The following is a 12,145-nucleotide window of genomic DNA, read 5'->3' as shown; positions in this document are numbered from 1 at the left end:
CTTCTTACTTACTTACTTACTTACTTACTTACTTACTTACTTACTTACTTACTTACTTACTTACTTACATATTTATTGGATTTGTATGCCGCCCCTCTCCGGAGACTCGGGGCGGCTAACAGCAATAACAAAGCAGTGTACAATAGTAGTCTGATGTTAGAAATAATTAAAAGCCCATTAATATATAAAAAAACCAAACATACATACATACATACCATGCATAGAATTGTAAAGGACTAGGGGGAAGAGGGTCTTAATTCCCCCATGCCTGGCGGCAGAGGTGGGTTTTAAGCAGCTTACGAAAGGCAAGGAGGGTGGGGGCAATTCTAATCTTTGGGGGGAGTTGGTTCCAGAGGGCCGGGGCCACCACAGAGAAGGCTCTTCCCCTGGGTCCCGCCAAGCGACATTGTTTGGTTGACGGGACCCGGAGAAGATCCACTCTGTGGGCCCTAACTGGTCACTGGGATTCGTGCAGCAGAAGGCGGTCCCTGAGATAATCTGGTCTGGTGCCATGAAGGGCTTTATAGGTCATAACCAACACTTTGCAGGAAATATGACTTTAGTAACCGAGTAGTGGATGCATGGGACTCACTATCAGACTCTGTAGTATCATCACCTAACCCCCAAAACTTTTCTCTTAGACTATCCACTGTTGACCTCTTCTGATTCCTAGGGGGTCAGTAAGGGGCGTGCATAAGTGCACCAGCATGCCTTCTGTCCCCTGTCCTAATGTTTCTTTTTTACTAGTATCATGTATATCAATATTATTATATCTTTGTATACCACCAATTCATACTTGACAAGAATAAAATAAAATAAAAAAAGTTTGAGACCTACTCAGGTTACCAATATTACTGAAAAATAAAAGAGATCCATAGATTTGTTCTGATACACAAGTAGTTCTTTTGTTCTGCCTCTTGCTTTGTCTTAAAGAAATCCACAAAAGTTTCCATAATAATAATGATAATAATAAAAGAAATTGGCCTGCTGTAGGGATTTGTGGAAACATCCGTTTGTTTTCACTGCTCGGTTCTGCAAACATCTGTTAAACTATATCATTAGACACAAACTTCAAACGTATCTCAAACCGCTAGTTTTCAGTGAGGGAATAAGTATAAAAGCCCATCTTGGAGAGGGATTTCGGTGCTCTGGCCCACAATTGTCTCATTGATTCAGAGTACGCAAGAAAATACTTGTGGCTAATTTAAACATTGCTTGCTTGGAAAGCAAAATTCTGGAGTAAGAGAGGGACACCAACTTCTTGAGTTAATAACATTTTGTGCTGCACCAATAATTTAAGCAGCTGATATTTTTTGAAATCCAACCAACAGCTTTCAGCAGCCAAAAAAAACCCAAGGCAATCCTAAACTGCATTAACAGGGGACTACAATAAAGATCAAGTAAGGTACTAACACCACTCTATAAAGTGTTAGTAAGATCACACCTAGAATAGTGCCTCCAGTTTTGGTCACCACACTGTAAAAAAAAAGATGTTGAGACTCTAGAAAAAGTGCAGAGGAGAGCAACCACGATGATTAGGGGACTGGAGACGAAAACATCTGAAGAATGGTTACAGGAACTGGGCACAGAGTGGATCTTCTCCGGGTCCCGTCAACTAAGCAATGTCGCCTGGCGGGACCCAGGGGAAGAGCCTTCTCTGTGGCGGCCCCGGCCCTCTGGAACCAACTCCCCCCAGAGATTAGAACTGCCCCCACCCTCCTTGCCTTTCGTAAACAACTTAAAACCCACCTCTGCCTCCAGGCATGGGGGAATTGAGATCCTCTTTCCCCCTAGGCCTTTACAATTCTATGCATGGTATGTATGTATGTATGTATGTATGTATGTATGTATGTATGTATGTATGTTTGGTTTTTATATTAATGGATTTTTAATCATTTCTAATACCAAATTACTATTGTACACTGTTTTATTGTTGCTGTTAGCCGCCCCGAGTCTCCGGAGAGGGGCGGCATACAAATCCAATAAATGAATGAATGAATGAATGAATGAATAAATAGCTAGCTAGCTAGCTAGTCTAGGGAAGAGAAGGACCATGGGAGACAGGTAGTAGACTTCCAATATTTGAGGGGCTACCACAGGTGGGGGGGGTCAAGCTATTTTCCAAAGCTCCTGAAGGCCAAACAAGGAACCATGGATGGAAACTGAACAAGGAGAGATTCAACCTGGAAATAAGGAGGAATTTTCTGATAATGAGAACAATCAGCCCATAGAACAGCTTTCCTCAAGAACAGTGATCTCAACCTGGCAGTTGGGACCCCTTTGGGGGTCAAATGACCGTTTAACAGGGGTCGCCTAAGACCATGGGAAAAGACAAATTCCCCATGGTGTTCGGAACTAAAGCTTCTATTTTGGCGCCTTGGAACATATTTTTACAATCTGACCAATCAGGCGTTTACAGTGGGGGTCTCCTTCTGACCATCCTGCCAATCAGCTTAGCTGGGAGAATTAGCGCTAGACTTATGGTTGGGGGGTCACAATATGAGGAACTGTATTAAGGAGTCGCGGCATTAGAAAGGTTGAGAACCACTGCTCCAGAAGTTGTGAGAGCTTAATCACTGGAAAGAGACTGGACTGCCATTTGTCCGAAATGGTATAGGGCAGTGATGGCGAACCTATGGCATGGGCGACACAGGTGGCACGCGGAGCCATATCTGCTGGCACGCGAGCTGTTGCCCTAGTTCAGCTCCAACGTGCATGTGTGTGCCGGCCAGCTGATTTTTGGCTAGCACAGAGGCTCTGGGAGGGTGTTTTTGGCTTCCAGAGAGCCTTCAGGGGGATGGGGGAGATTTTTACCCCACCCCTGCTCCAGGAAAGCCTTTGGAGCCTGGGGAGGGCGAAACACGAGCCTACTGGGCCCACCAGAAGTTGGGAAACAGGCCATTTCCGGCCTACAGAGGGCCTTTGGGGAAGCGGGGGAAGCTGTTTCGTCCCCCCTAGTCATTGAATTATGGGTGTGGGCACTCACACATGTGTAATAGCGCGGGCACACACTTTTTTGGCACCCGAGGGAACAAAGGTTCGCCATCACTGGTGTAGGGCCTGTTGCTTGGGCAGGAGGTTGGAGTAGATGACCTACAAGGTTAATCCATGCTTCAACAGAGATGGCTGGTTGCAACAGTTCATATTAGAAGGTGAAAAATTCAGGAAGAGGGGAGAAAAACCTCTAAAACACTTCGTTATTTTTTTTTTTACAGGGTCAGCTGGGGACCGATGCCACCGTCAACCTGGCCAGCTGGGACCTTGAAAAACCCGCCGTCTTGTCTTACAACATCTCCGGACTTAACAGCAAGGACCACCTCTTGCAACTCATCCCCGCTCTCAAAACCTTGACCAACCACAACCGATACTTAATAGACCACGGGAACGAAAGCGGCTTCTTCCGGATAAACCAGAGAGAAGGCGTCAGCTTCCTCCATTTAGCGAAGAAGAAACCGGCGCCCGGAACATACTCACTACATATCAGCAGCACCCCGCTCTACAAACGGAAGGAACTCCTTCAGTTGGAAGACAAGCACGACCAAGACTACCTCAGTGGGGAGCTAGGAGACAGCCTGAGAATGAAGATTGAAATTGTACTTCATTAATTCCAACAACCAGAGACCAAAACAAAAAATTAAAAAATGATGAAAGCCAAAGATAGCTAGGATGAGACTTGAATGTTTTATTCCTCCGTAAGATTCTCCATATTGCAGGAACGTGAGCGCTATTCCAAGTTTGACGCAAGTAAAGGTACAGCAAGGAAAATCCGTAGCTCACGACCATCACTTTTCTCAGGCTTCTTGTAAGTGTAGCTACTTTTGAGATACTGAATCTTGAATTTCGGGACTGCTGTTGGGAGCATCACAGATGCCAAGCCAATGTCTGATCAACAGACATTTTCTTTTCTTTCTTTCTCTCTCTCTCTCTTTTAAAAAACCCTTAAGATCCGCCTCTCCAGCTACATCTTACTAGGTCAGCCATTTCTGTAATCGATCTGGTGCTAGAAACAATGTCCAACCTAGATGTTATAAATGCACTGTAATATATACACAATTTAGAAGCCAAAGAAATTTGCCATTACTCATTACGTCGATCAAACCCCAAGTTAGCTCAGTAGTTTATCTCAGTTATCTCTATAATACAGTACATGTAAATTAAGGTGTGTGTATACTGTAACCATGCTATTCCTTATCCATGAAGCATTTGTAAACTAGATTAATGATACCCTTCCCGCAAGGGTTTATAATGGTGCTTATAAGACCAACTACTTAAACTGTATACACAAACTTGGTGATGAAATTTCTGTGACAATCAAAATGCACTGAGGTCAACGAGGACCATTCGCAACTAATCCAAGTCACCTGACGCAGTGCCATTCCAGCTATGTCATGACATAATGTAACACATGTCCATCAATGCCTATCATGACTCGTATCGACAAGGGTTCACTGTCAAAAAGTCACAATAAAATCATTCCTTTTTTTTTAGTTCATTCCGTGGATTCATATTCTTGCTAAACTTGCACCAGTCCAGACAAAAGTATTTTTTTATACAGGTATGTTCAGAAAATATATATATATATAAATATATCTATACTGGGAGAAGTCTGGGACGTTATGATCTATAGTCTACATTTGACCCCTGTGCATTTCTCTGTAGTCACAATCTCCTATTTTTTACAAACCTTGAATAGTCACTTTTATACTTACATTGAAAAATAATTATTAATAAAAGAGCTACAAAACCCACCCGGACAATTCACAGTTTTTAGTTTGATTGTGGGGTGAGATTGGTTGAGAAAGAAAAGGACTTGGAGATTCAATCATGTAGATACGTCTATATCCAAGCATAGGATGGTGTTTATTGCATTGAGAGAGAAAACAGAAACTGTTGGAACTAAAATACAGCCCCTAATTTAGCAAATTGAAATTAATTGCTAATTCAAATTAATTGGGAAATATTATTATTATTATTTATTATTATTTATTAGTTTTGTATGCCGCCCCTCTCCGAAGACTCGGGGCGGCTCACAACAATAATAGAAACAATATAACAGGGAAACAAATCTAATATTAAAAATAAAACATATCTAAAACCCCAGCAATTAAAACCATACAACACATACATACCAAACATAAAATATAAAAGCCTGGGGGAGGATGTCTCAGTTCCCCCATGCCTGGCGATAAAGGTTGGGTCTTGAGTAATTTGCGAAAGACGAGGGTGGGGGCCGTTCTAATCTCTGGGGGGAGTTGATTCCAGAGGGCCGGGGCCGCCACAGAGAAGGCTCTTCCCCTGGGGCCAGCCAAACGACATTGTTTAGTCGACGGGACCCGGAGAGGGCCAACTCTGTGGGACCTTATCGGCCGCTGGGATTCGTGCAGTAGAAGGCAGTTCCGGAGGTATTCTGGTCCAATGCCATGTTGGACTTTAAAGGTCATTACCAACACTTTGAATTGTGACCGGAAACTGATCGGCAACCAATGCAGGCCACTTGATGCATTCTCATTATAAACTTTTTTGAAGTTTTTGTTAACATTTTAGTCCAAAGCAACACCTTAAGAACGACCATCATAGTTTTGCAAAGTATGAGGAAAATATTAGACCACTCTTGAAATACTGCATTCAGTTTTGGTGACCACCATGTAAAAAGGATGTTGAGATTCTAAAAATAGTGCAGAGAAGAGCAACACAGCTGCCTAACAACTAATTAATGCTTTGAAAACTAATTGATCTATATTTTAGAATTGTTTGTGCAATTCTGGAGGTAGGATACAAAAATCACAAAAAATTGGCTTAAAACTACATTGAGTTTATGAGTCACACGGACTTAAAAAGTCCACTTTGAATCGAGTCCACTTTGAATTGTACAGCTATTATTGAATAGATTTATCTACGTATTTCAGCCCAAGTCTGGTAAATAAAAAACAGAGATTGATTGGTATCAGTAGTGGGTTGCGCCCGTTTCGGCTCGGTTGTGTGAACCGGTAGTGCCGGCGACAGGAGGCTGTGCCCACCCACGCGGGATGCTTCTGCGCAAAAACCTCACACACATGCACATGCAAACCAGTAATAATGGGTTTTAGAACCTACTACTGATGTGTACAAAGGATAAGAGTACATTTATTCCTATCTCATATTTCTAGCTTCGTTTTTTATGATGCAAATGTTATATCCTGAAATGATCCCCCCGCCCGTTTTTGTAGTGAATCTTTTTTTCTAAGTTAGTCTGGTATATTTTGACCCGAAATGCAGCTACTGTTAACGTGAAGATTTGAATTGGTCAGTCATGAAAATTTCATATAGTGTTCCCTCGATTTCCGTGGGGGATGCGTTCCGAGACCGCCCGCGAAAGTCGAATTTCCGCGAAGTAGAGATGCGGAAGTAAATACACCATTTTTGGCTATGGGCAGTATCACAAGCCTTCCCTTAACACTTCTATTCTATTCTATTCTATTCTAAACCCCTAAATTACCATTTCCCATTCCCTTAACAACCATTTACTCACCATTATTACTGGTACTCACCATGGAATAAGACACTTAGTGATCCTGATATTTATAAACATAATTATTTATTAACAATAATTATTTTTTTTGTTATTTATTTGCAAAAATTATTAGTTTGGTGATGACCTATGACATCATTGGGTGGGAAAAACCGTGGCATAGGAGGAAAACCCCGAAGTATTTTTTAATTAATATTTTTTTTAAAAACGTGGTATAGGCTATTCGCGAAGTTTGAACCCGCAAAAATCGAGGGAACACTGTATCCCAAATAAAAACAGGTGAATTTTGGCGAGCTCCTAAAGAAAAAATATGGGGAAAACTATGGTCTAGACATAACATTTATATTGGAAGGCTGCCCAGAGTTAGTTAATTGTATGACGAAGGTAAAATGATCTTTATAATATTCAATTCCCAGATGTGCGGCTTTAGAAATCCCCAAAGAATCATGTGCAGACATTCACATGGATAAATGTGAACATTTCTTGCGTACTTCCTTTTTCAGCCCCTATTCCACCTTGAACAACGAAGGTCTGAATGGAAAAATCTGCTAATTTATTTATTTATTTTATTTATTTATTATATTTGTATGCCGCCCCTCTCCGAAGACTTGGGGCGGCTAACAACAATAAAGAAAACTATGTGAACAAATCTAATATTAAAAAGTAATCTAAAAAACCCCAATTTAAGAGACCAATCATACAAACAAGCATACCATGTATAAATTCTATAAGCCTAGGGGGAAGGGAAAAAAATTCAATTCCCTCATGCCTGATGACAGAGGTGGGTTTTAAGGAGCTTGCGAAAGGCAAGGAGGGTGGGGGCAACTCTGATATCTGGGGGGAGCTGGTTCGAGGGTCGGGGCCACCACAGAGAAGGCTCTTCTCCTGGGTCCCACCAAATGACATTGTTTAGTCGACGGGACCCAGAGAAGGCCAACTCTGTGGGACCTGACCGGTCACTGGGATTCGTGCGGCAGAAGGCGGTCCCGGAGATATTCTGGTCCGATGCCATGAAGGGCTTTATAGGTCATAACCAACACTTTGAATTGTGACCGGAAATTGATCGGCAACCAATGCAGACTGCGGAGTGTTGGTGTAACGTGGGCATACCTAGGGAAGCCCATGATTGCTCTCGCAGCTGCTTTCTGCACGATTTGAAGTTTCCGAACACTTTTCAAAGGTAATTGTATTTGATTTTGGGCAGGCATTTTCTAGAGATGCCCTTTCAGAAGGAATCCTGGTTAGTATAGAAAAATTCATTGTGTGTGTGAAAGAGGTAGCAAACTAAAAAGTGTCCTTTCAATAGAACATAAGTTTCCAGTTTCCAAAGCCAGTCATTTATTTTAGCTTTCAGTTCTATGTGAGCCAGCCCTGAAAAAGTCCCCCCCCCCAAAAAAGAAATATTATATAAATCACAAACTGGCTTTAGCGCGTGCAATCTCTGCATGACTCATTCTGACAAAAGAGAGAAAGAAACTATTTGCTCGAACACACCGGTGATGGGATATTATTAAAACTAATACTCTCTTCTGGTGCTTATGTTACTCAGACGTAAGCCTAGCAGTTGGACTTTTTTTCCAGTGATCATGATAAGTGTTTAGCTTCGGTTTTTTTAAACTGGACTAGGATGCTGAATCAGGATGATAAAACATCTTGAGAAATGTCATTTCGAATGCGTTGCCTGGTAAAAATCCTTGCAAAAGCTGTTCCACCTACGTACTTATTGTACTGTGCACTGTGCCGGATAATATATATACACTGCTCAAAAAAATAAAGGGAACACTTAAACAACAGAATATAACTCCAAGAGCCGTGGTGGCGCAGCAGGTAGAGTGCTGTACTGCAGGCCACTGAAGCTGACTGTAGATCTGAAGGTCAGCGGTTCAATTCTCATCACCGGCTCAAGGTTGACTCAGCCTTCCATCCTTCCGAGGGGGGTAAAATGAGGACCCGGATTGTGGGGGCAATAGGCTGGCTCTGTTAAAAAGTGCTATTGCTAACATGTTGTAAGCCGCCCTGAGTCTAAGGAGAAGGGTGGCATAAAAATCGAATAAATAAAAATAAATAAAATAAAATAAATAAGTAAAAATCAAACTGTCCACTTAGGAAGCAACACTGATAGGAAGGGAGACTACTATAGATCTATTTCGGGCTTATTTGCCTTCATCAGGTAGCCACACCCTTACTGGGATTTGAACCTGGGGCTCTGCCCTATAAGGCAATGGCCTTAGTCTCTAGGCTACAGGCTCATCTCATGTATCAGCTTGTACCAGGGAAGGGTTCTGTGTAATTTTTTTGTCGAGTCACTCTGGTATATGTAAGAAGCATCACAGCTTCCGTTTTGCCTCTCGGCCCCACCTGAAAAAGAAGGGAGACTACTATAGATCTATTTCAGGCTTATTTGCCTTCATCAGGTAGCCATGTGTGATGCTTCTTCCATATACCAGGGTGATTTAACAGAAAATCACTCATAACCCTTCCCTGGTACAAGTTGATAGAGGAGATGAGCCTATAGCTTAGAGGCTAAGGCCACCGCCTTACAAGGCAGAGTCCCAGGTTCAAATCCCTGTAAGGGTATGGCTACCTGATGAAGGCAAATAAGCCCAAAATAGATCGATAGTAGTCTCCCTTCCTTTTCATTATCAGCAAAAATTTGTTACACTTATAGATTATAGTTGTCAGCTATAAAAAGCTTATCTGCCTTGGAATATTTATTTATTTACTTACTTACTTACTTACTTACTTACTTACTTACTTACTTACTTACTTACTTACTTACTTATTAGATTTGTATGCCACCCCTCTCCGTAGACTCGTGGCGGCTAAAAACAGTAAAAAAACAATATAAACAAATCTAATATTAAAATTAGTTTAAAAACCCCAATTTAAGAAACCAATCATACATACAAACATACCATACATAAATTTTGTAAGCCTGGGGGAAAGGAATATCTCAATTCCCCCATGCCTGACGGCAGAGTTGGGTTTTAAGGAGCTTACGAAAGGCAAGGAGGGTGGGGGCAACTCTGATATGTGGGGGGAGCTGGTTCCAGAGGGTCGGGGCCGCCACAGAGAAGGCTCTTCCCCTGGGTTCCGCCAGACGACATTGTTTAATCGACGGGACCCGGAGAAGGCCAACTCTGTGGGACCTAACCGGTCACTGGGATTCATGCGGCAAAAGGCTGTCCCGGAGGTATTGGGGCCTAGTGGGGCCAAGAAGCAAAAAGGAAGCTGTGATGCTCCTTCCATATACCAGGGTGATATGACAAAAAAAAAAATCACACACACACACAGAGATGTACAGTATATAATCAAATGTATAGAAGTTTTTACTATAAATTAATGCAGCTTGAATGAACGACCCAGACAAATAATTCATTCCCACTGCAAACTCTTGCTGTTAATTGAGACCAGATGTTCTCCAGCAAACAATATAACTCTAGATATTACTCATTTGTAAACTTTGTAAGGAAAGTGATGGGAAGGGTGGGTATTTTTTATTTTTTATTTTTGGTATGTTAACAGCTCTAAATTATTAGGGTGGGAAGTGAATGTCAATGGAACATAAAAGTTCTTGGTGCGATGCTCACATTTGCTCATGCTTTCAAATCCACTGTGGCTTATTAGTTCATGGGAAGGATGACAAGATGGGGGTAAAGAAACATGAGAATGGATCCAGGATCAACAGTGAGCTTCTATGGCAACCGAAAATTAGAGTAGGTGGGTGAGAAGAGGCAATATTGCATGAGGTATTAGGTACAGAGGGTGTAAATGTATCCATGGCAAAGTATTGGTGTAACAAACGGGTCCCGTCATGAATTTTGGCCTTGGAGTGCTAATGCCGCAATTATTTGTTTTAAAAATCACGAGAGAGGAAGAATGCCTCTTCAATTTATTTCAGTAAGGCAGTTCACATCACACCCTTTGGAACGAGAAGGTCCAAGCCGATTCTCCAGGAGAAGCTGCTTGGAAAAAAAATCTTGGGTTTCAAAGTGAGGTTCTTCTCTTTCCTTGACTTAAGAACCTAAGAAGAGCCATGCTGAATCGGGCCAAAGCCCATTGAGTCCAGCATTCACAGTGGCCCACCAATTGTCCATGGGGATCTTGAGCAGAGAGGGCAGAACCCTCCTTTTCCCTTGACCCCCAACAAATGGTACCCAAGGGAATCCTGCCTGCCTCAACCAACATAGAGGCGGCACATGGACATCCCTTTCAATAACCACCGATACACTTGGCATCCATGAATCTGTCTAATCCTGTCCTGAAACTATCCAGGCTGACAGCTGTCACGATCTCTTCTGGAAGTGAATTTCATAAACCAACGACCCTCTGTGTGAAGAAATATTTCCCTTTATTTGTCTTCACTTTCTTACCTATGAGCTTTAGGGAGGGCCCCCTCGTCCTAGTATTGTGTGATAAAGAATTTTCTCTATCCATCTCTTCTATCCCATGCATGATTTTACACACTTCGATCAAGTCACCCCTTAAACACCATCTTTCAAGGCTGAATAGACCAAGGCATTGCAACCTGGTTTCATGAGGAAGGTGCTCCATTTCCTTGATCATATTTGTTGCCCTTTTTTGCACCTTTTCCAGTTTCATTATATCCTTCTTGAGGTGCGGTGACCAGAACTGTACGCAGTACTCCAAGTGTGGTCTCACCATCGATTTGTACAGAGGCAATACAACACTTGCCAACCTATTTTTGATTCCCTTCCTAATCACGCCAAGCATGGAATTTGCTTTTTTTTTTACTGCTGCTGCGCACTGGGTTGACTTCATAGGACACTGATTCTATGCATGTAGCTTTGCGCCCCACGGAAGAAGAAAAGGTAGAAGCAGACTAGCAGGCAAGAAATGACTTGGCTCTCTCAAAATCATAATTTTGTTGTGGATGTGTAGACCACAAAGAATTTCACCCGATTTCTAGCAAATTCTCATCACTCTCTGCTTCTTTCGCTGGAAAGCGACACCCACTTTTTCCTGGGCCAACATTTCAATTATGGCTATTTTCCACAAAGATCACTGGTTTGGAAAAAAAAAAAACCCTAAACAAAAGAGGTGACCTTAATTTCTTGTGAGATATGGATACGTATTTCATTGCCATTAGATTCATTAATTGCACACAATTTACCTCCCCTGGCGCTCGTAAACCTACAGCAAAGCGAATGAGAAGGACCAGGCTGTGCCAAATCCAGATGTCGAAATGCTGGCTGAATATCTTTTTAAAAATGCCTTATATAATATGAAGAATAAATGACTTACTAATAAATCAATAACTGAAATGTAAGAGGAGAGGACTTTAATAATATTGGGCAAAGGAGACTGTTCTGTCAAGCTATCTGGTAGAATCCTCCCAAAATTGCACAGATACAATTTCAGACACGCACACATTTGAAAATTCAAAACAATGTTCTTTACAATGAAAATTCACTTAAACCAAGCCCTCTTTTGGGATAGCAAAACAAACTGGTAATTTGTCCAAGTCCCTTATCAGTTCTGTGATACTTAGCTTGCAGCTGTGAGGCAATTCACAGTCCTTTTTTCACAAAGTGAAACACACTTTGCCCTGGTTTAGTTTCAAAGCAGGGAAAAATCAGCACACAAAAGGTCCAAGTCAGTAAAGCAGTCACGAAA

General features: G+C 41.9%; 1 protein-coding gene across 1 annotated transcript in view; it reads left to right on the top strand.

The window, feature by feature from the left end:
- The window catches only part of FBN1 (fibrillin 1), a 248,260-nt gene extending 243,512 nt beyond the window's left edge, over window positions 1-4,748 (top strand). Inside the window, 1 exon segment of the mRNA XM_070763010.1 lies at window positions 3,216-4,748. Coding sequence (XP_070619111.1) covers window positions 3,216-3,605 — 390 coding nt within the window. The 3' untranslated portion in view covers window positions 3,606-4,748.
- The last annotated feature ends 7,397 nt before the right edge of the window (window positions 4,749-12,145 follow it).

This window comes from Erythrolamprus reginae, chromosome 10, assembly GCF_031021105.1.
Source record: "Erythrolamprus reginae isolate rEryReg1 chromosome 10, rEryReg1.hap1, whole genome shotgun sequence".
Lineage (NCBI taxonomy): Eukaryota > Metazoa > Chordata > Lepidosauria > Squamata > Dipsadidae > Erythrolamprus > Erythrolamprus reginae.
Note: the sequence above shows the minus strand (reverse complement) of the source record. Positions and strands in the feature narration are given on the sequence as shown.